The 26,749-nt window shown below is 40.4% G+C and overlaps 1 protein-coding gene across 2 annotated transcripts in view; it reads right to left on the minus strand.

Annotated features, from left to right (window-relative positions):
• Nucleotides 1–26,749, minus strand: part of SCN8A (sodium voltage-gated channel alpha subunit 8) — a 198,001-nt gene that overhangs the window by 123,434 nt on the left and 47,818 nt on the right. The window contains exon 2 of one of the 2 annotated variants that reach the window (XM_059886569.1): nucleotides 912–1,241. In XM_059886569.1, the coding sequence (XP_059742552.1) occupies nucleotides 912–1,187 (276 nt within the window). In that variant the 5' untranslated portion in view covers nucleotides 1,188–1,241. Of the gene's footprint in view, nucleotides 1–911; nucleotides 1,242–26,749 lie in introns of those variants that run through there. The other variant, NM_001193102.1, reaches the window with a different exon arrangement.

A 26,749-nucleotide genomic window follows, 5' to 3' on the forward strand; every position in this document is an offset into this window, starting at 1 on the left:
TTTTCCCCTTCATCTGGAAACACCTATGGATTTAATTCTTTCAATGACACCTGTCAAATGAGGGATCTCTAACATGCTATCTGATGTCAGGCTTTAGCATTTATGGCTAACTACTTGGCTTTTGGATTAACTGGGGGCTTTGCTTCTTCACTTGTTGCTTAGTTTCAAAAGATAATCATGAGAAAGAAACCCCCCCCCCAAAAAAAAAGAAACCCAAAGTTTGGTCAAATATGTTAGGGAAATTTGTAACTCTTGGCCAAATGAAGATCAGTATTTCTTTCACTCACATTCCCTGCTAGCAGGAATAACAGAACTGATTCTCATGTTAAGAATCAGTGCTGGTGGAACTCAGACAACGTGTAACAAGACCAAAGACATGGCCTTCTCACTGGCCCAGTTTGGTTTACTCTATTCTATTCCTGTCCCCGGTGGTTATGATCTAATGTCACAAAGGAGGCGAGGTTAGAGTACAAATTCATCTCTATTACATTAACAATAGGCTCTGTCGATACTGCAATATCATTTTTATATTTAAAGATAGGATTCTGAATGTGTGTGTGAGCAAGATTCTACAGGGCTGTACCATCTCTCAGTATGCCAATTTTTCTTGACTATATCAAACAGTCCCCATTTCATTTATGTAACCCCCCTTTTTTTTTAAATAAATCTTTTTCTGATTTGACATGGAGCCAAAAACAGAAGTCTTATTAACAGACTGAGAAGTGCCAAGACCCACAAATGACTCTTGGTAGCAATTAAAACAAAAAAGAACCCCCATAAACCGGAACTGAAACAAAAGTTTAACTACTTATCCAAACTCTGGCAAAGAGACACAACTCTTTCTCCCCATCTCCCCTAAGCCTGTTAGGAAAAGGGGATCTGAAGCTGCTGCTCCTTCTCCTCCAACTCACTTTCTGCGTCAAATAGTATGGGTCAAAGTCCTCCAGGGGAACCGCGACCAAGCCTTGTGGGATGTCCCCATAGATGAAAGGCAAACTCTTCCCTGCCTCCAGGTCACTGTTTGGCTTGGGCTTGCTGTCCTCATCGTCCTCCCGATGACTGCCATCGGCCTTGGGTGGCTTCTTGAGCTTGCTCTCGGCGATGCGCCTCTCGATGTTTGCCAGTGACTCAGGGGTGAAAGGCTTGAAACTATCAGGGCCTGGTGGTGCGAGCAGCCGCGCTGCCATCTTCTCATCCTGCAGCAGCTTCGTTAGTTATGCTGCGTCCAGGACAGGTCAGCTCTGGAAGAAACAGCAACACAGACCGCATTAATCAATCACTACTCTAAAAGGAGGCCAGACCAAACCACCTCACGCTCAACCTCTATTCACAGTCTTCGCAACATGTAGTTTCTTCTATGACACGGTTATTTTTCTCTTCAGAAAATCTGTGGCACGAACGGACAAGGCAATGTTCATAACCACCCCCCAGGGGAATGAGCAGCCAAGGAGATCAAAACATGGGGGTCTTCTGGATTGCTAGTTTTTATCACTGACTTAGATACTACTCCCCTGGTGGCTCAGACGGTAAAGAGTCTGTCTACAGTCGGGAGACCTGGGTTCGATCCCTGGGTCAGAAAGTTCCCTGGAGAAGGAAAAGGCAACCCACTCCAGTACTCTTGCCTAGAAAATCCCATGGACGGAGGAGCCTGGGGTCCATGGGGTCGCAAAGAGTCTGAGCAACTTCACTTTCACTTTCGACACAACTCACCATCAGGGACCAACTCCAAAGATACATTCCATACCCTCTATGTTTAAGTGAAGAAAGTCAGGCAAATACAAATACTATATGCTATCACTGTATGTGGGATCTAAAAATGACAACAGACTAGAGAATATAACAAAAAAGAAGCAGACTCACAGATATAGAGAAGAAATCACTGGTTCGTTGTTTAGTTGCTAATTCGTGTCCAACTCTTTTGCGACCTCACGGAATGTAGCCTGCCAGGCACCTCTGTCCATGGGATTTCCCAGGCAAGAATATTGGAGTGGGTTGTCATTTCCTTCTCCAGGGAACCTTCCCGACCCATGGATTGAACCCATGCCTCCTGTATTGGCAAGTGGATTCTTTACCACTGAGCCACCAGGGAAGCCCAAACTAGTGGTTACCAGTGAGGAAAGGGGAGGAAAGGGGGGTAATATAGGGATGGAGAGGTACAAACTATTAAGTATAAAGTAAGCTACAAGGATATAAAGGACAACACAGGGAATGTAGCCAATATTTTATAATAACTATAAATGGAATATAACCTTTAAAAATTGTGAATCACAAAATTATATACCTGTAACTTATATAATATTGTACAGCAACTATACTTTAATAAAAAACGTAAAAGATTTTCTTATAGACAACATTTTAAAAAAAGGTATATTCCATACTCTCAAGGAACGTCTATTCTAAGTAAATGAGGATATTTAACATGACCCAGAGGTGCACATCTATGCTCAAGTCGTCTTCTTCCAAGGACCACACAAGGGCAAACTGTCACTCTTTTCACATTTCAGCTTCTGAAAACACTAAACCCTTCAAAACTTTGGAGGCACAACAAATAGCATAAAAGCACTTCCATGGGCTTCGGCTCTTTTGTTTCAAGTTCTTTTTCAATTCACAAAGTTTTGTAAAAATCGGTCTGGGATAAAAGTCCAGACCAAGCTGATGACCAAGCTCATGCCAGAGAAAATCACAAAGCAATTTTCTTCAAGGAGAGGGCAGACATTGCTCCACGTACCTCCCACTCAGTAATAGGAAAGCAAGTGGAGGCGGAATCTTAGACACTTTCCTCTGAGGCAATATAGCCTTGCAGGGTGAACGACAGCAGAAAGGCCCCTGAGCTGGGCTCACGCCAGAAGGGCAGGAAGTGAGAACTGAATCACAGTTCAAATTCCCTTCTCAACAGAGAACCTGAAGGAGTGCCATACCAGAGCCAATGATTTCTGAGCAAGGTATCTGAAAAACCCATTTTCATGTATGTTTATACAGAGCCCTAGGTTACTGAAATACACATCTGGGAACAAGGGGCTCCCTAATGTCAAAGCCACAGTGTTATAAAGGCCACAGCAAGTGGGTCTCCCTGTGAAAGCTCTAGTAGTGCGGTGTTGCTGCTTCTCCCCTTCATTGTGTGAGCTCTACAGACTATCCAGGAAATTGTCTTAAAAGGCCAAAGACTGTTCCTTTCCTCCCACTTAGCCCTTAGGGTCCTCTTCAAGGCAAGTATCCATAAAACTTGAGGCTCCTCAAGAGAACAGTAGTAGAGTTATCTCTAAATAATTTGGCAGTGAAATACCCAAGGGCTCTTTCCATATTACAAATACACCTGCAGAGAGCCCCAATTCTCCAATGGTGGCAAGGTGGTGGTGGCATTTTCCAAAGGCAGTGCATGGTATCCATGCGGGCTGATCGCTCACTGGGCTACAGACTGGCACCAGGGAGGCCAGAACCACAAGCTCGCTCCCACTGCACGCACACAAGACGCCGTCCCACAGATGGCAGGATCAAAGAAATCATTTCACATATGAGGCATGGGATTTTAGAGCTGCGAGGGATTTTATATATCCAGACCATTTCAAGAATTAGGAAACTTGCAGTCAAAAGAGATGAAACTTGCCCAAAGTCACAGGCCAAGGGAAAAAAAAATCACAAAGAACTCTGACTCCTCCTGCTCATACTTCTTTTATTATGACAAGTATCAGTTGCCCATCTTCTGATCCTACTCCGACTCCCACTACTCCTCAAAAGGAAAAATCTGGTTTGAGCAAATCACAGGCTAATGCCAATGGTTCTACTGATCTAAGACTTTACTCATACTGTTTTCCCCAAACCTAAAATTCCTTTCCTCTTATCAGTCTCTGAATTGCCTCCAATAAAACCTTACTCCTCCAGAGAACCTTCCCATCAGCTCTAGCCTTTACTAATTTTTTTCCATGCGTGAACTCCTACAGCTTTGTCATGATCACAGTTAACATTCATCACATGTTTGCTATGTTCAGGTATTGTTCCAAGCACCTTGCTTGTATTAAGTCGTTTAATCTCCAGAAAAAAATCAAAAGCAGATATTATTATTGTCCCCATTTAACAGATGAGGAAAAAGAGGCAGAGACTAATTAACACAGCTTGTCCAAAGCTACACAGATGAAAAACAACAAAGTCAGGATTCAAGACATCCTATTCACGTTTGTTTTGGCTCTCTGTTATTAATTACTTGCACTGTGTAAATCCTGAGGGCTTGAGGGGTATCTTAAACTTCTTTTGTATCCTTTTCAGAGAGAATAAGATTATGCCTGGAACCCATAATTGGTCCAATACCTGGGACTCCTTGGTTTCCGTAGCCGCACTCATTCTCAACCCTGGGTCACCCTCGGTTTCTCTTAGAGGGCAAGGAATACTGCAAAAGGAAGTCACTGCAGATGCTGACAAATTCCTGTGACCTGAGTCCACACACCTGGGCTCTTCACAGGCAATGCCATCCTACAAGATGTCCTCTGCCTTTGCCTTTGTTTACCCCTGCCTTCTCCAAGACCAGGTTCCCTCAATGATCCCTGCTCTCCATCACATTCTCAATCTTTACTTTTCCTCTCCTACTTCTGTATGTTCTCCCTTTATATCGTCACATCCCCCACCCCCCGCCCCGCCAACCACCTTCATTTGGCTTACATGATCCTGGTTCTCTTCTGATACCCTGGTTCTATCCATAATTGCAGTCTCTTCTTCCTCTACCACATTTTGCTTCTCTAAGGGCTGGCTGGCTTTCTACAATCTCTCTGCATCTCTCCTTCTTTTAGGGATCTCATCTACTCAAAATAATCTCTTTTCAGATTTCTGAGTGAAATCTGCTTTTCAGATTTCTGTCACCAGCCCTGACGGCTCTTCTGGGCCCCACAACTGCCTGTCACCACTTCACAATTAAAGCATTTGAAACCACTCATCCTTTTAGTTCCAAAACAGATTCCTGCACCTGGCTTTCTTAATTCTGTTTCTGGACCATCGTTTCTCCAGCCGTCTCGTGTGGAGCCTCAGTCCTCTTTGCCCCATCATCCTTATTGTCCTTGACCAATCAGTCATCAGCCTCACTAAGTCTTCCTCCTTCAGAGTTTCCATTTACAACCTAATTCAGGTCCTACTGCAATACCTTCCCACCTGTGGACCGGTCCTCAGCCCACTAGGCACATCTCCAAAGACCTGTTTCCCTAAAACTCAGCTTCCATTATGTCATTGCCCTCCCTTGAATCTAGTGGAGTTACAAAACGGAATCCAAACTCCTGCCATCTCACTGCCATTCCAGGTTTCTACAAACTTACACTTCTCAAATATTCACCTACAACGTTATACCTCTCAAACATCCTTTTATACTGCTTCCCTACTCTGGTGACTCATTTTTGTTTTAATTTTCTAGCTTTTTTTTTTAAGGCAGGACAATAAAGTGTACAAATCTTAAGTGCACAGATTGGGTATTTTGTAACATGTATATTATGTATTAATATGTATACACCACATAATAATATAATATCTGTGTAACTACCACTCAGATCAAGATACAGAAGATTTATTCCCAGCTCCCTAAATGGCTCTCTTGTGCTCCCCTATCAATAACCACTGTGACCATCCCTGCCCAGCAGAAGCTATTCTGACATCTATCATCATAGATTAGTTTGACTTCAGTAGAATATAATATACTCTTCAAACTCAGGTTTCTTTCATTCAACACTGTTTCTGTGAAATTTACCTTTATTGTGGTGTAGCAGTGTTCATTCTTTTTATTGCTCTATAGTATTCCACCTAAGAATACAGCACAATTTATTCATCTATTCTACTCTGGTAGACATTTAGGTTGCTTACAGTTTTAGTCTATCATAAGTAAAAACTGCTCAGAACCTTTCTGGGCATGCCTCTTGGTGGCCACATGTGCTCCTCTCTTTCCAGCATATAGGCTGGAGTGGAATACTGGGCTGAGAAGAGGGCATGTGTTTATTTAGCTTTAGTGACACTTCAATCAGCAAGATATGAGGGTTCCAGCTACTTCAACCAGCAAGACAAGAGGGTTCCAGTTGCTCCACATCCTCACCAACACTAAGAAATGATAGTCCCCTTAATTTTATCCAGTTCTAGTGAACATATATATAATGATACCTCACAGTTTAAAAACAAAACTTAACGAGGTGAAATTAACTGTTTTAAAGGGAACAACTCAGTGGCAATTACTTCATGCACAATATAGCGCAACCACCACCTCTGCGTGCATGCTAAGCCACTTTGGTCGTGTCCGACTCTTTGTGACCTTACGGACTGTAGCCCACCAGGCTTCTCTGTCCAGGGGATTCTCCAGGCAAGAGTACTGGAGTGGGTTGCCATGCCCTTCTCCAAGGGATCTTCCTGACCCAGGGATCAAACCTACGTCTCTTATGTCTCCTGCATTAGCAGGCGGGTTCTCTTTTTTCCAATTATTTTAATTGAAGGATAATTACTTTACAACATTGTTATGGTTTTTGCCATACATCGACATGAACCAGCTACAGGTGCACATATGTCCCCCCATCCTGAACCCTCCACCCATCTCCCTCCCCACCCCATCCCTCTGGGTTGTCCCAAAGCACCAGCTTTGAGTGCCCTGCTTCATGCACTGAATTTGCACTGGTCATCTATTTACATAGAGTAATACACGTTTCAATGCTATTCTCTCAAATCATCCCACCCTCGCTTTCTCCCACGTGGTCCAAAAGTCTGTTCTTTACATCTGTGTCTCTCTCTTTTTTTAAAAAATTTTTATTGAAGGATAACTGCTTTACAGAATTTTGTTGTTTTCTGTCAAACCTCAACATGAATCAGCCATAGGTATACACATATCCCCTCCCTTTTGAACCTCCTTCCCATCTCCCTCCCCATCCACCCCTCCAGGTTGATACAGAGCCCCTGTTTGAGTTTCCTGAGTCATACAGCAAATTCCCATTGCTGATCTACTTTACACATGGTAATGTAAGTTCCCATGTTACTCTTTCCATACATCTCACCCTCTCCTCCCCTCTCCCCATGTCCATGAGTCTATTCTGTATGTCTATTGCTGCCTTGTAAATAAATTCTTCAGTACCATTTTTATAGATTCCATACATGTGCATTAGAACACAGTATTTATCTTTCTCGTTCTGACTCACTTCACTCTGTATAATAGGTTCTAGGTTCATCCACCTCATTAGAACTGACTCAAATGTGTTCCTTTTTATGGCTGAGTAACATTCCATTGTATACATGTACCACAACTTCCTTATCCATTCATCTGTCGATGGACATCTAGGTTGCTTCCATGTTCTAGCTGTTGTAAATACTGCTGCAGTGAACAATGGGATACATGTGTCTTTTTCAATTTTGGTTTCCTCAGGGTATATGCCTAGGAGTGGGATTGCTGGGTCATATGGTGGTTTTATTCCTAGTTTTATAAGGAATCTCCATACCATCTTCCATAGTGGCTGTATCAATTTACATTCCCACCAACAGTGCAAGAGCGTTCCCTTTTCTCCACACCCTCTCCACCATTTACTGTTTGTAGACTTTTTGATGATGGACATTCTGATCAGTGCGAGGTGATATCTCATTGTGGTTTTGATTTGCATTTCTCTAATAATGAGCGATGTTGTGCATCTTTTCATTGTTTGTTAGCTATATGTATGTCTTCTTTGGAGAAATGTCTGTTTAGGTCTTTCCCCCACTTTTTGATTAGGTTGTTTGTTTTTCTGGCATTGAGTTGTATGAGCTGCTTGTATATTTTGGAAATTAATCCTTTGTCAGTTGTTTCATTTGCTATTATTTTCTCCCATTCTGAGGGTTGTCTTACCTTGCTTATAATTTCCTTTGCTGTGCAAAAGCTTTTAAGCTTAATCAGATCCCACTTATTTACTTTTGTTTTTATTTCTGTTACTCTAGGAGATGGGTCACAGAGGATCTTGCTTTGATTTATGTCATCAAGTGTTCTGCCTATGTTTTCCTCTAAGAGTTTTATAGTTTCTGGTCTTACATTTAGGGCTTTAATTAATTTTGAGTTTATCTTTGTGTATGGTGTGAGGAAGTGTTCTAACTTCATGCTTTCACATATAGCTGTCATGTTTTCCCAGCACCATTTATTCAAGAGGCTGTCTTTGCCCCATTGTATATTCTTGCCTCCTTTGTCAAAAATAAGGTACCCCTAGGTACATGGGTTTATTTCTGGGTTTTCTATCTTGTTCCATTGGTCTATATTTCTGTTTTTGTGCCAGTACCATACTGTCCTATGACTGTAGCTTTGTAGTATAATCTGAAGTCAGGAAGGTTGATTCCTCCAGCTCCATTCTTCTTTCTCAAGACATCTGTGTCTCTTTTGCTGCCTTGTATATAGGGTCATCATTACTGTCCTTCTAAATGCCATATATATGCATTAATATACAGTGTTGGTGTTTCTCTGACTTACTTCACTCTGTACAATAGGCTCCAGTTTCATCCACCTCATTAGAACTGACTCAAATGCGTTCCTTTTAATAGCTGAGTAATATTCCATTGTGTATATGTGTCACCACTTCCTTATCTATTGGTCTGCTGATGGACATTTAGGTTGCTTCCATGTCCTAGCTATCGCAAACAGGCTGCCAACAAACATTGGGGTACACGTGTCTCTTTTAATTCTGGTTTCCTCGGTGTGTATGCCCAGCAGTAGGATTGCTGGGTTGTATGGCAGTTCTATTTTCAGTTTTTTTAGGAATCTCCACACTGTTCTCCATAGTGGCTGTACCAGTTTGCATTCCCACCAACAGTGTAAGAGGGTTCCCTTTTCTCCACACTCTCTCCAGCATTTATTGTTTGTAGACTTTTTGATGGTGGCCATTCAGACTAGCGTTGAGTTAATACCTCATTGTGGTTCTGATTTGCATTTCTCTAATAATGAGTGATGTTGAGCATCTTTTCGTTTATTAGCCATCTGCATGTCTTCTTTGGAGAAATGTCTGTTTAGTTCTTTTGCCCACTTTTTGATTGGGTTGTTCGTTTTTCTAGTATTGAGCTATATGAAGTGCTTATATATTTTGAAGATTAATTCTTTGTCAGTTGTTTCATTTGTTATTATTTTCTCCCACTCTGAAGGCTGCCTGTTCACCTTGCTTATAGTTTCCTTCATTGTGCAAAAGCTTTTAAGTTTAATTAGGTCCTATTTGTTTATTTTTGTTTTAATTTTCATTACTCTGGGACATGGGTCATAGAGGATCTTGCTATGACTTATGTCAGAGAGTGTTCTCCCTATGTTTTCCTCTAAGAGTTTTATAGTCTCTGGTCTTACATTTAGATCTTTAATCCATTTTGAATTTATTTTTGTGTATGGTGTTAGAAAGTGTTCTAGTTTCATTCTTTCATACGTGGTTGACCAGTTTTCCCAGCACCACTGGCAGGTGGGTTCTTTACCACTAGCACCACCTGGGAACCCCCAAGTACCACCTCTATGTAGTTCTAAAACATTTCCATCACTTCAAAGTAAAACCCTTTATCCGTTAATCAATTTTCCTCCATCGCTCTTCCCTATACCCACCCAACCCCACCCTCCTCAGCTTCTGGCAACCATGGTGTTTGGTCTCTATAATCTACTGATTGATCTATTCTGGAAATTCATATAAATGGAATCATACAATATGCAACCTTTCGTGTCTGGCTTCTTTCATTCACACTTAGCATGTATCAGTACTTCACTCCTTTCTATGGATGAATAATGTTTCATTACATGTATGTATCATAATTTATTTATTCATCCATCCACTGAGGAACAACCGGGCGGGGTTCTTTCCACTTCTTGATTATTGTGAATAGTACATGCACATATACTTATTTTAGGCCCTGTTTTTAGTTCTTTTAAGTATATACTTAGGAGTAGAAGTGCAGGGTCATATGGTAACTCTGTATTTTACTTTTTGAGGAAATACCAAACCGTTTTTCCACAGAGGTGAAACCATTCTGCTTCTAACCCAGCAAGGTTCCAATTTCTTTACATCTTAGCCAACACATATTTTCCTTTTCTTTTTTTTTTTAACAGCCATCTTAGTGGATATGAAGTGGTAGCTCATTGTGGTTTTGATTTGCGTTTTCCTAATGACTAATGATGTTGAGCAGTTTTTCATGTGTTTGTTAGCTCACTGGAGTTTTAACTTGCTTTTCTATGATGATACTGAACACCTTTTCACGTGTTTATTAACCATTTAGATATCCTCCTTTGTGGAATAACAGTTTAAGTCTTTGCCCATTTTCTTCTACTGAGTCATCTGCATTTTTCTATTTATTTCATTTTTCTATTTATTTGTGGGAGTTCTCTGTACATCCTGCATACAGGTCTCTTGTCAGATATATTTCAAATATTTTTCTTGTTTTTACTTTCTTAATGGTGTCTTTTGATAAAAAGTAGTTCTTAATTTTACTGAAATTCAATCTATCAATCTTCCCTTTCATGTGTGTGTGTTTTTGATGCTATTGTTGTTATAAGAAATCTTTTTTTTAATCCCAAGGTCATGCAGCAACAAGCTTAAAACTTCTTCTAGAAGCTTTATTGTTTTACCTTCTTATTCAGACTTCATATAATTTGGAATTGATTTTTGTATATTGTGTGAGATAAAGGTCAAGGTTCATTTTTTTTTTCCTACATGAATCTCCAATTGACTCAGCATCACTTAATTGCCTGATTACTGTTGTTTTCATTGACTCCTAAACACACTTTCATTTTCTTATTTTAAATCTCCTGAAATCTTTCTTTCCTTCTCATCTAAATTCTGTTCATCTATAAAACCAGCTTAAATTCCTCCTCCTTCTGAGGAATAAAAATAAAAATGAACTTTTTAGATTTAGAAGGAAATTGGAGACCATTTAGCCCAACTTTCCTTAACTTCACAGATAAAAAAAATTATGCAACTGCTAATCAATTGGTGACAGGTGCAGAGCTAGGGCACAGGTCTGGCCTCCAGTATAAGGCTCTTTTCACTATGCCACACTGTCTCTGAGGCAATGCACCTCACTCATCATAAAAATAAGTGCAATTTTTAGCCCCGAAAGCTCTGAAAGAGACTGAACCAGACTCAAAGTTGGTAGAGATCGATGATTAGGGCTCCCTTCTGTTGGTCATCCAGGAGAATGAAGACCTTAAAACATCAGTTGTAGCCTGAACACACACAAATAAAGATGACTCTGAAGAAAAGGGGATAGAAAAGGGAAAAAAAACTGGCACTGGAGTTAGGCTATGACATAGATGAAGGAAGAGAAGTCACCGAGGAGGAGTTGCTAAGGGAAAAACTACAGGCATGGGTACACAACAAGGATCAAATAGCAAGTAGTATGAAAACTTGTCTCAGGGCTTCCTGGTGGTGTAGCAGTCAAGCATCTGCCTGCCAACCCAGGGGACGTGGGTTCGATCCCTGGTCAGGGAAGATCCCACATGCAGCGGGGCAACTAAGCCCATTTGCCGCAACTGCTGAAGCCCACGTGCCTAGAGCCTGTGCTCCCCACCAAGAGAAGCCAACGCAGTGAGAAGCCTGCCCACCCCCTCACCCTGCAGCAACTAGAGAGAGCCCAGGTGGAGCAACGAAGACAGAACAGCCAAAAAAAAAAAATCTTAAAAAACTTTCTCAGACTTAAAAAAGAACAAATCGGAGGGCTTGTACTTTATGGTATCAAAAATTATTACAAAGTTACAGAACCAAAGCAGTGTGGTGCTGGCATAAAGATAGACAGATAAACCAGTGTAATACATTAGAGAGCCTAGAAGCATATCCTCACACATATGGTCAAACGATGTTCAAAAAGAGTGTCAAGACCATTCAATGGGGGAAAGGACAGTCAACAAATGGTGCTGGGAAAATCCAATACCCAATGCAAAAGAATAAAGTTGGACTCTCACCTTATTATACCATATACAAAAATTAACTCAAAATGCATCAAATATCAAAATGTAAGAGCTAAAAATATAAAACTCTTTAGAAGAAAACACAGGGGGAAAGCTTCATAAAGTTGAATTTGTCAATGATTTCTTGCATATGACACCAAAAGCAGAGCAACAAAAGAAAAAATGAATTTATTGTGTATCATCAAAATTAAAAACCCTTCTGCATCAAAGGACACAATTAAGAGTGAAAAGGCAACACAAGGAATGAGAGAAAATATCTGCAAATCATGTATTTCATAAGGGATTAATACTCAGGATATGTAAAGAGTTCCTATAACTCAAAAACAATGAAAAACCAAACTAATTAAAAAATGGGGACAGATGACTCGAATAAACATTTCTCCAAAAAAGATATACAAATGGACAAAACCACATGCAAAGATGCTCAACATCACTAACCATTAGGGAAATGCAAATCAAAACCCCAATGAGATACCACTTCAAACTCATTAAGATGGATATTACAAAAGGCAACAAAACAGCAAATAACAAGCATTGGAAAATGTGGAGAAACTGTAACCCTTGTGCTGTTATGGAAACAGTATGGTGCATCCTCAAAAAACTAAACACAGAATTGCCATAAGAGTCAGCAATCCCACTTTTAGGTACATATCCAATCCAAAAGAACTGGAAGCAGGGATTCAAACAAATATTTACAGGTTCACTTAACAGCAGCAGTATTCACAATAGCCAAAAGGTGGAATCAACACAAATATCAACAGGCAGATGAATGGATAAACAAAATGGGCTATAGACATACAATGGCATGTTATTCAGCCTTAAAAAGGAAGGAAATTCTGACATATGCCACAGCAAGAATGAACCTTGACGTCAGTATGCTAAGTAAAATAAACTAGACACGAAAGGACAAATATTGTATGATTCCACTTAATATTCGGTACCTATAATCAAACGCATAGAGACAAAAAGCAGAACAGTGGTTACGAGGAGCTAGTGGGAGGAAGCAAGGGGGTTATTGTTTAATGAGTAGAGAGTTTCAGGTTGGGATGACAAAAAAGTTCTGAAGATGGATAGAAGTGATAGTTGCACAACAAAGTGAATAAACTCAAGTCTACTGAATTGTACGCTTAAATGGTTAAAAAGGAAAGTTTCATATTTTGTATATTTTACCATTTTTAAAGAGAAAAAACCTGAAACATTTACTATACCCCTATTATATGCCAGAAACTATACTGCCGATCAATATAGCTCCTTGTCTTCAGGGACCTTTAAAGTCTTCAGAGGCAGAAGACAAGTAAACAGCAAAGTAGAATAAGATAAATCCAACAGGCTTCCATAGACATACACAAGCAAGACAGCTAATCTAGTTCAGAGAGATCAGGGAAGGTTTCCTGCAATGAGTGACATCTTAGCTAAAGCCCAAAGCTGGTCAAGTAGAAGATGGCAGGAAAATGGTTACAGCTTTGTAGGAAGAAAAATAGCATATACAGACCACAGACAAGGGAGATCAGGTCCCTTAGGTACTGCCTAAGAGTTCAGTGTAACTGGACTTTAGAAAACTAACAACAGGTAAATGGGTGTCTATCGGGGAGGCAAAATCATGATCATGTGAAATGGTTTTGATTTTATCCCAAACGCAATATGAAGATTCTGAGGTTAAATGACTTGATCAAAGTTACACTTTAGGAAGATTATTCCAGCTACAGTGCAAAGAATGAGGCAGGCAGCGGGGAGAAGAGGTGGAGGCGGGGCAAGATCAGAGTGAAGACGACCAGGTAGAAGAATGCTGAAGCAGCTCAGCTGAGAGAAAACGAAGGCCTGAACCAGGCAGCAGCAATAGGGGTTATGCACAGAATGGAAGGTCACCTAACCGAAGTGGGAGGTAAGGCAGAAGGAAAATTAAGAGGTCCAGGTTTTTGCCAAGGGCAATGGATGCAAGGTAGTAAAATTCAGAGACAGGGAATAAGACGTGATGCACAGCTCTGGGCTTAAGATTATGACTTCACTTTTCAACATGGGGAGTTTCAGTTGCTTTGGTACATCCACATGGAGGCTCTGAAGAGCCAGTAGATATGTGGTTCTGAAGTTCAAGGGAAAGACTTAGGGACGAGAGCTGAAAGGAGAGAAGCAGCTTGGGACAGAACTATAGCTAGACTCTGAGGACTGCCAGCCAGTCTTTGCAAGTTGATATATAGCTCACTTGGAATGAGCCAGAGGAGCAGCTCTGCACTGGGAGGAAGGTGGGCGACTCTTATCACAGGAGAAGAGAGAAAAGCGCCAGATGGACAGAGTTTACACTGTCCCCACTCCCTGGACCCCCCCTTCCTCCAATGGCAACTAGATGCTAGGCGGCCAATTTTCTCCTTTGTCACTTACAGATTTCATTTTGGAAAATCCTATAACAATTCTAGACATTGAAATAAAAGCAATTTTGTCAAATCTTTATTTTACTCATTTGAAACAGAAAACATTGCAGTCCTAAGCCTTTCTTGATAACATAAAAATCTGGCTTTCCCTCCTAAAATGTCTTCTGACCCATCCCCACCCCCGGTGAACGTCGGCACCCATGCTAACTGACAGCTGCCCTGTGCATTCTTCTGTCTCACAGGTTTTCTACCTTGTGAAGCCACTTCAAAGTTTGTTCTTCTTAAGCCTCACACCCACCCAACTTTCCCAAAGCTGAGCTATTTGACTATGATTCTCAATAAGTGGTCTCTCCTAATCCTCGTAGGAGAGTCACTCTTGGCTGATTTACATCTGTCTTCCCTCAGACACCCAAGATCTTGTTTATAGAATATTTTGAAAGAGGCCTAATATGGATATAAACTTAAGATTAACCGCCATAAGTAAGTAACTCTATCAGGAGGTACATGTGAAACACTTAGACTTTGAGTACTTGAATATTTTGATCTAAAAATGCTTTTAAATGAAGTCAAAACCCATGATTATAACGATTTTAAATGGAACCAAAAGTTCCTCTGAGCAGGTCCCATCAGCCCAAAATGAAGTCAGACTTCCTCCTTGTCTATGTAGCCATACAACTATCAAGCCTAGCCTTCCATCTGCTTCTCAATAAATAGCCCAAGCAAGAGGTCATTAGACTTCCATCTCCCTGGCTCTGCTGACACTGCAGGTCACATTTTCCCTCAATTTTATCACCTGGTCCCCAACACCAGCTTTCTTTTTCTCAAATTTAACTGTCCTTCCCTGTTCCTCTAGTTCATTCCACAAGGTACCGGAGCCGTAGCCTTCCCATCCCTTTGTAGACTGTGGTTGTCGCCCTCTCGTCTATTGCCATCCTCTTCACAAGTCTCCTGATGCAAGTTATTTGAGGCAAACAATTTTTCTTGCCTATTGCTTTGTAACCAAAAAAGCATTTGGTGATCTGGGCTTCTCTACTTCTTTTTGCCTCAATTCCAACATGCACTAGATTTTGCCCTCAGTATCCTATGAATTTTTTTCGCACTAATATTGAGACTCCCCTCTCAACTAGTGGTCCCTATCTCCCATCACCACGCAGTTGTGTAAAGAGAGCAGATGTTGTCTTATTTTCCACTAGATTGTCTCCACGTATTCCAGAGAACTAAACTACTGACATATGCTTAACAATGAGGAAAGAAATCTCAGTTAACAGGCGTTCCTACTCCAAGGGAAGACCAAAGTGTTTAAGCAGCCATATTTTATCTCAAGTATCTAAGGCAGGCTTCTCAGTACAACTCCAGAGCTTGGATGAGAAATGTTCACTTTATACCATCTCCCATAAAGATCTACCGGGCATGGTGGGAACAGGAAAACCCCTCCATATGAAGGAACCTGGTTGGAGCAGGTTGGAGTGGAGCAAGGAAGTAGCCGTACACACACAAACATTATAAAATTCCTAATTATAACTGAGGAAATCAACAAATCTCACGTGTGCGCTCAGTCACTCAGTCGTGTCCAACTCTTTGTGACCCTATGGACTGTAGCCTGCCAGGCTCCTCTGTCCACCAGATTCTCCAGGCAAGAACACTGGAGTGGGATGCCATGCCCTTCTCTAGGGGATCCTCCCAACCCAGGGATTGAACCTACATCTCTTACACCTCCTGCATTGGTGGGCAGGTTCTTTACCACTAGCACCACCTGGGAAGCCCACAAATCTCATACTTAATGTTGCTTTTTCCCTTTACTATTATTAATAAATACAGTTAATCAGCTTAAGTCCACTGAATACATGATTTGGGGTAGAGATTCACTGCTTCTGACCGAAAATCCAACAGTTTTAAACTCTGCCTCTACTACATAATGACTATGAGACCTACTACTGTGACAAAGAAAACACAGGGGTTAATACAGTGTCTAACACGTAGAATGGGTAAAGTAAATATTAGCTCTCGATATGATCTGTATCATCAGTTTAATTTTTTCCATTCCACACAAGCTTCATAAAATAAGTAAAAATTCAAAACAGTTTTAGCAAATCATTGCATAAATCCTGCTGAACCAAGATGCCATCATTGTAGATATTCATTTTTGGTGGGTAATCTGTGATATGAAACCTAACCTAAAAATGTTCACTTTTCAGTTGATACAAAAAAATCCAAATGTGCTGTGCACAATTTAGGCAAGCTGTACATACTCTCTACTACATCACAGACCACAAACAGCCAGGGGCAGGTTTGCCAAGTTTAAGTGAGGAATGAAGATGGTTTCACTCTTACCAGAGGAGGAGATGGTGGAAACGCTTACTGGACTTACCTTTCACAAATGAGGATTAAGATATGGACTATGATAACAAAACATCACAGGGTTACATTACTTTCATCGGCATATACCTTTTTTCATTGCATTCAGAATTCAGAAATTAAGTCATGAGATTTTATAGCTAGCTTTGACTTTTCCATCTTCAAAATACAGCATTTGACTATAATGATTATTATGAGGTTTCTGTTTTCTACTGGTAAGACCCTCACCCATATGCTTCTGTAAAACCTGATGATTTGCAGTCAAAACCATAGTTGTGGGCATGGTTATGTCAGCTAGACAGCTGACATCAACACTGCCATACAGTTTTTTTTTAATTAAGACATCAGATCAAGATCTCTACTACACCGCAACGGAGATAGAATTTGAGGCCAAGCTTAAGAAACTGATATTATAATTCAGACATTGTCACTGACCGGCCGTATGGCCTTTAATAAATCAATCCAATCTTTGGTCTTATTTATAAAAGAACGGAAATGTGTGAAATGATTTCTAGAGCTGGCTCTGCAATTTGCCAGCTAATTGACCTTGGGAAAATTACACAATATTATGGAGCCTTCATTTCCTCATTTGAGGGTTAAATGAGATGATAAATGTGAAGTAGGTCTCAATAAATAAATGATAATCATAATATTACCAATAATAATAGTTAATATGGAGTATTTACTACATGCTCTAGGCACAGCTCTAAGAGCTTTTATAATAATTCTTTTGATTATTCCTATAATCCTGTGAGGTAGTATTATTACTATCCCATATTACTGAAGCACAGAGATTAAGTAATTTGCCCAAGATCACAGAATGGTTTTCAAACCCAAGCTGTCTGGCGTCAGGGTCTGTGTTCTTAATCATTTCACTATACTACTTCTTGTTACCAGCACTTTGTCCCCTTCTCTGCACCTCTTCTGAGATCCCTTTCAGCTCCGCTTTCATAAAAATAGACTAATTAGCTACCCTGGACTCTGACAGGCTAAGCAAAGTTGGCTTCTCTGAGAGAATTACGAAAATTCTAAATGTACAGAGGCTTAAATCAGAAAGAACTGTGTCCTGATTCAATATCTATCATCAAATAATTATGTGTTGAATAAAGGAATGAACACAGAGGCTAAAAAGAGGTCAAGAACTATTTAGCTGATCCTTACCATAACCATTCATTCATTCAATAAGCACTTCTTGGGTATCTACTATATGGCAAGCACTGGAAAGCTTACAGCTTAGAAAACTGACATCAGAACACATTCTCCTAAGTCATTATCTGGCAGCCATATTGCAAAGTAAATTTCCACACTGGATGGGAGAAAGTTGGATGAAAACTTTAAAGCATGTTTGTTTTCAGGCAGTAGAGGTCTTTCTCAAGTGAAATCTTAGATGAAATGTCAATATATAATACAGACAAAAGCATCTCTGTTCTGATTGAAGAATGCAGTGAGCCTGGAGCCCACCCTCGCTCCACCCACGTCACCTTAAAGACATTTCTGCAGAGTGTCAAGATGGCTCTAAAGCTATTAACCAAAACAATGATTGAGTCTCTATCAACTCCAGAATTCAATGGACATCTCTAACAGCAATGGACAGTGACTGTTTACTAATAAAGTTCATTTGATACGGACACGCAGAAATATACGAATGTGGTTATATGCCTGTATGCAAGATTGGTGCAATGTCTATAGAGATTACTATAACATTGTCAGGCATTTTATAAACATTACGTGTAATTCTCACAACACCAAATTAAGCAGGTATTGACAGTTTCATTTCACAAGTGAAGAAAGTAAGACTTATATAAAAAATATGAATTCCCAAGGTCATATGGGAAGAGCCCCCTTCCAAAGCCCACAGGGTTTCCCCTGTAGACTAAGGTCAAGTACTTGCCTACTCCAAAGAAGTTCTACAAACAGGAGGAAGACTTCTAATGGCAACACAAGAACAGACAGCTACGCAGGCAACTCACATGTTGCTTCACTGGTCAAAAAAAGGTTAACACCTCAACTGGGTCAGACCTAGGGCATCCAAGTAACACTGAACACCAAAGCCTTGCTCAGAGGTTGGAACATGGGCACCACCTATGGTTTTTGCTCTTCACTTGCAGAATCAATCACTAACATACACATTACCACATGTGAACTAGAAAGCCAGTGGGAGCTTGCTGCACGACGTAGGGAACCCAAAGCCGGTCCTCTTGACAACCTAGAGGGGTGGGAGGAGGAGGAGGTGGGAGAGAGGTTCAAGAGGGAGGGGACATTTGTATGCTGATGGCCAATTCATGTTAATATATGGAAAAAAACCATCACAATATTGTAATTATCCTAGACTTAAAAATAAAACATAAATTTAAAAAAAAATCAATAATACCCAGGCAGACCCATTACACGGTTACTAGATCACCTACTTACCAAACCCAGAAGCAAGGCTCACACTTCCGTGAGGTTCTACAGGGGAAGGGAAGACAGGTCACCCAAGTAGCTGCTGTGGCTCTCAGACACGGTGACTACAAGCAGGGAGACACACACACAACAGAAGGGTCTGAGACACAGCTTCAACCATGGGGTAACGAAACCCACCTCACAGGGTTACCATGAAGAGAAGATGGGAGGGTATCTGCCCAGAGCTCCAGAAGTCCTGTTATACAAATGTCAATACCCCAATACACAGTCGCCTGCCTGTGAACTGCTAAATCATTGTAGCTAACAATCCAGAGTGGTCAGCCACAATTAAAACCAGGATAGACTTTCCTGAACAAGATTTTAGACTTGTCAAGAATCCTAGGAGACTGAGCTGACAGAGGGACAATCTCTGCAAACAGTTGTGGAGGCTACAAATTAATGCAACCTCATATTTGTATGGGCTATAACATTTACAGAGCATTTTCTTTCCTTTACCTCATCTCAGTCTCACTAGTGAGGTTAAAGGAGCAAATATTGCTAGATCAAATTTCACAGAAAAGGTATTTGAGGTCAGAAAGACCAACTGACTTGACTGGATTCAAACTGCCAGTGTCACAGGGAGAAGGTATTAAAGAATCTGCTTGCCAATGCAGGAGATGGAAGAGATGCAGATTCGATCCCTGGGATGAGAAGGTCCTCTGGAGTAGGAAATGGCAACCCACTCCGTATTCTTGCTTGGAAAATTCCATGAACAGAGAAGACTGTTGGGCTATAGTCCATGGGGGTCACAAAAGAGGCAGACACGACAGCACACACGCGTGCACATACACACACTTATCCATTTCAAAAGAGGGAGAATTCCTTATCTGTTAAAACTAGCTATCTTCTGTATGCCAAAGAGAACAATGGGTAAGAAGGGAAAGGGGAAAACTCTTTAAATAATAATGATGATGATGGTGATGATAAAGAGGTCACGAAGGAAAACCCTGAGAACGTGGCTGCTACTGGAGAGAAAGCAACAGTTAGAACTGGACATGGAACAACAGACTGGTTCCAAATAGGTAAAGGAGTACGTCAAGGCTGTATATTGTCACCCTGCTTATTTAACTTCTATGCAGAGTACATCATGAGAAACACTGGGCTGGAGGAAGCACACGTTGGAATCAAGATTGCCGAGAGAACTATCAATAACCTCAGATATGCAGATGACACCACCCTTATGGCAGACAGTGAAGAAGAACTAAAGAGCCTCTTGATGAAAGTGAAAGAGGAGTGAAAAAGTTGGCTTAAAGCTCAACATTCAGAAAACTAAGATCATGGCATCCAGTCCCATCACTTCATGGCAGATAGATGGTGAAACAGTGGAAACATGGCTGACTTTATTTTTCTGGGCTCCAAAATCACTGCAGATGGTGACTGCAGCCATGAAATTAAAAGACGCTTGCTTCTTGGAAGGAAAGTTATGACCAACCTAGATAGCATATTGAAAAGCGGAGACATCACTTTGTTAACAAAGGTCTGTCTAGTCAAGGCTATGGTTTTTCCAGTAGTCATGCATGGATGTGAGAGTTGGACTATAAAGAAAGCTGAGCACAGAAGAATTGATGCTTTTGAACTGTGGTGCTGGTGAAGACTCTTGAGAGTCCCTTGGACTGCAAGGAGATTCAACCAGTCCCTCCTAAAGGAGATCAGTCCTGGGTGTTCATTGGAAGGACTGATGTTGAAGCTGAAACTCCAATACTTTGGCCACCTGATGTGAAGAGTGGACTCATTGGAAAAGACCCTGATGCTGGGAAAGATTGAGGGCAGGAGGAGAAGGGGATGACAGAGGATAAGATGGTCGGATGGCATCAGCGACTCAATGGGCATGGGTTTGGGTGGACTCCGGGAGTTGGTGATGGACAGGGAGGCCTGGCGTGCTGCGGTTCATGGGGTCACAAAGAGTCGGACACGACTGAGCGACTGAACTGAACTGGAGACAGCTGTCAGTGCAGACGGGAAGTTTGGGGACAGAAAAAAAAGAGGAGATAGGACTTACTATATTGAGTGGCTAAAGAATACTCTTTAGGAAGTCTAGCAGTTTAATGGCCAACACACACTTTGATAACCTCTTTAAGAAGCATGCAGTGAAGACGTACATTACTCATTTAAGTCTTTTGGAGTTAAGTGTGTTTTGTTCTTGCAGGCTTTGCTGCTGTTCTGTTTTGTTTTGATGGTGCCTTAAGACAAAAGCAGGGTAGCTTACAAAAGCAGTTACACCTGAATTACAAGTGGCAGGGTGTGGGCTGGGACTCCGCGCTTCTGCTTTCTACCCCAGCGCTTCTCTATGACAACACACTGCTTTAAGCACTGTGGACTTGATGTGGACAGTCTTTTCAGAAGTATTTGTAAATATCATCACCAAATATATAGCACAGGAACATGTATCTCAATACTGTTAGTAATGCTTTCGTAATGCTATTTTTTCAAATGAAATCCTACAACTACACCCCAAGATGGGCTCATAGAAGTTAAATGATGCCTTCAGGGTCACAAAGAGAGCAGGGAGCAGAGCCAGGACTTAACTCAACATTCAGTGTGCTTTTCTGTAGGTTGATGCTTCTCGTTCAGGAAAAGAACATTATAATGGGACAAGCACAGTGATAACAAGATAAGAACTGTTATTTCTAATCTCATTTGTAATGCACTAACAAAAATTAATTTTATGCTTTTCCCCAAGATGTTCAAAGTTCTCTCTCTTATCTACGCAGAGATGATGAGATTAGCAAAAATCCTGTAGGAAAATTAAAGTAGAAAATTGTTCATGGCTGTTACAGTGCCTTAAGCCTTGTTAACCACCTCACTGAGGATAAATGAATCTGACTAACCCTTAAAGCACGACCCATACAACCTCTGGACAGTATGGTAATTCTAAACTGGTAGATATACTCTCAAACTGGTATGACGTTTAGGTTTTATGGTCTTCTGCTCAGAAACCTTCAGATTCTCATTCTCCACTGCTTTTCAGACTCTCCACTGATTTTGATTAAAATTTCAAATCCTTAAATGAGCACTCAGGGCCCTTTATAGCCTATTAATAGACATTCTCTGCTTGCATCCCATGCTTCATAAACCACTCCTCACTCCTGTATTTTTCCATTCCCATACCTGTGGCTGTGCCACTCCTTTTGCTGGGCATATTCCCTCTAGTCAAAAACAGTCCCACTCTCCCCTCAGCATATCACTCCTAAAGTACAATTTTAAGTTTTATGTTTCTGTTTCTTTTCCCCTACCTAATCATAAGCGCCTCAAGCGCAAAGATTACACTTACTAATCATTGCATCCTCCAAACACTTTGCCTTGTGCTTGGCCCATGAAGAGGAATACAATAGGACATCAGATAATTATGGCATTTATGAGAGAATAACCTCCAGGTTTTTGTCTTAGACAACAGCCATACTGAGAAGCAAATTGATTCTAATACCTTTAAAATAATGCATCCATATGTCTTGAGATTGTCAATATTCAAGAGAACTAGGGCTCAAACCAACTATATAACTAATTTTTCATTAACTATCTTTCCACATACCCATAGTCCAAGAGTTCTGTGATAAAAGGAAGTGACGGTTTGGGAATGTGGCACTTGTTGTTAATGAAATGAAGCATCGCCTTTGGGCTGAAGTGGCCTTCATTCAGACTACAAGGTGGGCGATGGTAACAGCTTTGAATCATTGAGCCCGACAGGCTGACTGACTCCTGACAGTAATGGAAATATGATAGGCTGAGGCAGTCTATAGAAACTGTATTAGTAAAGAGATGAATACTCAGGACAGCAGCTGCACTGTGGAAAGGCGGAGGCGGGCGGAGACTTCAGTTTCACAGGCATGTTCGCTGAAAACTTATCAAGTATGTAGTCATGGTTTCTGCCGTTTTCTATACACATGCTATATTGCAATAAGAAGTTTTTATAAAACGAATGATGACTAAAGAACTAAAGCATACTGCTTATAGCGAGGTCTGAAAATAACATTTAAAATCAGATAAGATGAAGGAGGAATGAATTAAAACTTTAAAAACTCATTTATTTATTTCAATCCCAGGTATACGTTCTTCATTTCAGTACTTCCTCATTCATTAATTCAAGTAAGGCACCAGCATTTGAAACTCTAGCTTTTCATTTCTCCACTTAAAAGTTCCAGAGAAAATTCTGGAATTGTTATTACTCAATCTAATGACTTCTCTTGTACCTATGAGCAGAAAATATAGTTTATCAAATGGTTCAGTTTCCAGAATGTTCCCTTCAGCTGTGACCTTTGCATTAATTGGTTCATTCAGTTTACTCTTTAATTCAAGCATTACCAGTGCTTTCTATGAGCTGGACATTGTGCTAGATACCAGGGATTAATTGAACAATGAACAAAATATCTGTATCCTATCCTTATGGAGTATAAATTTCAGTAGAGACAGATTATCAGCCAATTACAGTGCAGTGACAACAGTCTTAAGGATAAGGTACTAGGGATCCACCTAACCCAGAATGAGGGGCAGATGGGTGTGGGTGGGGTAGACGCAGGATTTCCTATAAAAGTAATATCTAAGTTGAGAAGAAAAGGAAGTTTGTTCTATGAATGTGAAATATGAAGTCCTAGGGGCAAGACAAAGAGAAAAGAAGAATAAAAAATTAAAATTAAGTTTATTTCTCTGTAGTCTGATCCAGACCATCTTCAATCCCATGAGAATTTCTTCTAACTAGGAAGTAATCAATTTGTTAATTATGCTGTCAGTCTTTGAAAATCATTATTTGCCTTAACATGATTTTACATAATATTAAATAGCATCCTTTGTCTTTAAAAATCCGTTTTTTTCCTGTAAACTTAATTTTTATTTTAAAGAAAAACATAAAGCAAAGAGAACAGTAAAGCACTCGTCAAATTAAAGTGTTTGAAAATTACAGCTAGTTAAGGTAACTGAAAAATACTCTCAGTCGACTGGAGAAAAGACTGTGAGTGGCTGTCAATACTACCTTACTGTCTTATTTTGATATTCTGTGATCTCATAAATAAATATTAAATAAATAGTATTTATTATCACTTTTCCCGCTGGAAAACTTGAAAAGTACAGAAAAATATTAAAAATGAAAATCATCTAGATATGAATGACTGTTAAATCCTTAAATGTTCTTTCCTTTGTCCATAATTTTACAAAGTTGGGGGTCATATTCTATATACATTTCTATAGAATATTTGTGTTCTCCAAAAATTTGTATGTTGAATTACAAAAGATAAGAGTCCCTTATAAAAGAAACCCCAGAGAGCTCCCTTGCCCTTCCTGCCATGTGAAGTCACAGTGAAAAAGACAACCTTCTGTGAACCAGGAAGCAAGGTCAGACTTGAATCTGCGAGCAACTTGACCTTGTACTTCCTAGACTCCAGAACTGAGAAGTAAGTATTGGTTGTTTACAAATCACCTAGACAATGATATTTTTGTTACAGCAACCTAAACAAACTAAGATGTACATTTTGAATTCTTATTACAGTTGACTCATTTCAGGTATTGAAAAAAAAACAGATATGGACTTCCCTGATGTACAGCGGTTAAGAACTCTTGAGACACAGGTTCGGTCCCTGGTCCAGGAAGATTCCACATGCCGCAGGGCAGCTAAGCCCATGTGCCGCAACCACTGAGCCCATACTCTATAGAGTTCATGCTCTGCAACAAGAAGTCACCACCAGGAAGGAGCAGGCCACACACCACAACTAGAGAGAAGCCCCTGGTCACTGCAACTAAAGCAAGCCCTCATGCAGCAACAAAGACACAGCACAGCCATAAAAAATAAGTAAATATTTTTTAAAAAACCACACAGATAGTAACAGAACTTTACAGATACAACAGAAGCGCCATGTGTGATTTTTCCTATATAATTCCTCTCTTTCCTTCTCAAAGGCAACCACTATCTTGAATTAGGTGTTTCTCAAATTCTTGCACTTTATTTTATATTATTACCACATAAACAATGTACCCATTACAAAGGACTGTTCTGCACTGTTCTAAAATTTATTATTTTATATTATTTTTGTACTATTACCATAAAGTATCCAATGTAACATATATCCAATATAACATAAAGGATTATTGTGTATGTTCTAAAACTTTGTATAAATCCAAAATATTGACCATAACCTGAAACTTGCATTATCCCATTTCCTATTAAGGCTGACATTTATTCCTTCTGACATTGTTGCTTACTTGCTAAGTCATGTCTGAGTCTTTTGCAACCCCATGGACTATAGTCAGCCAGGCTCCTCTGTCCATGGGATTTTCCAGGCAAGAATACTGGAATGGGTTGCCATTTCCTTCCTCAGGGGATCTTCCCGACCAAAGGAAAGAACCTGCTTCTCCTACATTGCAGGTGGATTCTTTACCACTGAGCCACTAGGGAAGCCCTACCTTTGACATATTTTCCTCTAATTCATGCATATTCTCAGTTTCATAGTAGTGGTCCATTGTTGACTATACCACAATTTATCTACTCTTCTATTGATGAAACTTTGTTTCCAAAAATGTCATACTATTATCAACAACCATAAACATTCTTGTCCTGGCTGCCATGCATTCATATGAAAAAGTCTCTTGGGTATATATACTTAGGAGTTCAAATACTAGGTTCTAGAGTATAAGCATTTTTAATTTCTACACTTGAACATTAAATATTTTAAATAATAAAACTGAATAGTTCTTCAAAGCAATTATAAGGAATATCTTCATCCAAATATCCCTTCTCTAGTTTGGGTCAGGGTTCAGTTCAGTTCAGTCGCTCAGTCGTGTCCGACTCTTTTCGACCCCATGAATCGCAGCACACGAGGCCTCCCTGTCCATCACCATCTCCCGGAGTTCACTCAAACTCACGTCCATCGAGTCGGTGATGCCATCCAGCCATCTCATCCTCTGTCGTCCCCTTCTCCTCCTGCCCCCAATCCCTCCCAGCATCAGAGTCTTTTCCAATGAGTCAACTCTTTGCATGAGGTGGCCAAAGTATTAGAGTTTCAGCTTTAGCATCAGTCCTTCCAAAGAACACCCAGGACTGATCTCCTTTAGGATGGACTGGTTGGATCTCCTGGTCAAGGTACCATAATTAAAATCAAATGAGTAAACATGGAAGGCTAAGAGACAATGAGCACCAACCAGGATCTACACAGAGAAATCTACACAGTGTTACAGAAATGATTAAACAGTAATTACACCTGACTATCTTCAGATAATGTGCTATCACACATTATCAACAGCTGCTGCTGCTGCTGTTGCTTGCTAGGTCTCTTCAGTCGTGTCCGACTCTGTGCGACCCCACAGACAGCAGCCCACCAGGCTCCCTCGTCTCTGGGATTCTCCAGGCAAAAACACTGGAGTGGGTTGCCATTTCCTTCTCCAATAAGGAACTGCTGAGGCATCCTTAACTTTTACCAGAACTCTCTTCAGACTACATTCAGCAGGAGATAGAAAAAAACAAAGGAGAGAAGAATGTATTCTGGGGTCATAAAGAATCAGTAACAGAAATTTTCCAAAGCATATTGGTAAAAGCAAACCTCCTTAGCCAAACAGTTGATGAAGATTCTTATTGAAAATATGATTTTTAAGCAAAGAGAGACTAAGAAATTGATTTTCTTAAACAGACATTCCATGGCAAAGCAACAGGTTAGAAAATAGCTGAGAACCTTGAAAATGATAGGGAATATAGAGATGATTTCCCCTTGGCCTGTACCTTCAA

This window comes from Bos taurus, chromosome 5 (assembly GCF_002263795.3).
Source record: "Bos taurus isolate L1 Dominette 01449 registration number 42190680 breed Hereford chromosome 5, ARS-UCD2.0, whole genome shotgun sequence".
Classification (NCBI taxonomy): Eukaryota; Metazoa; Chordata; class Mammalia; order Artiodactyla; family Bovidae; genus Bos; species Bos taurus.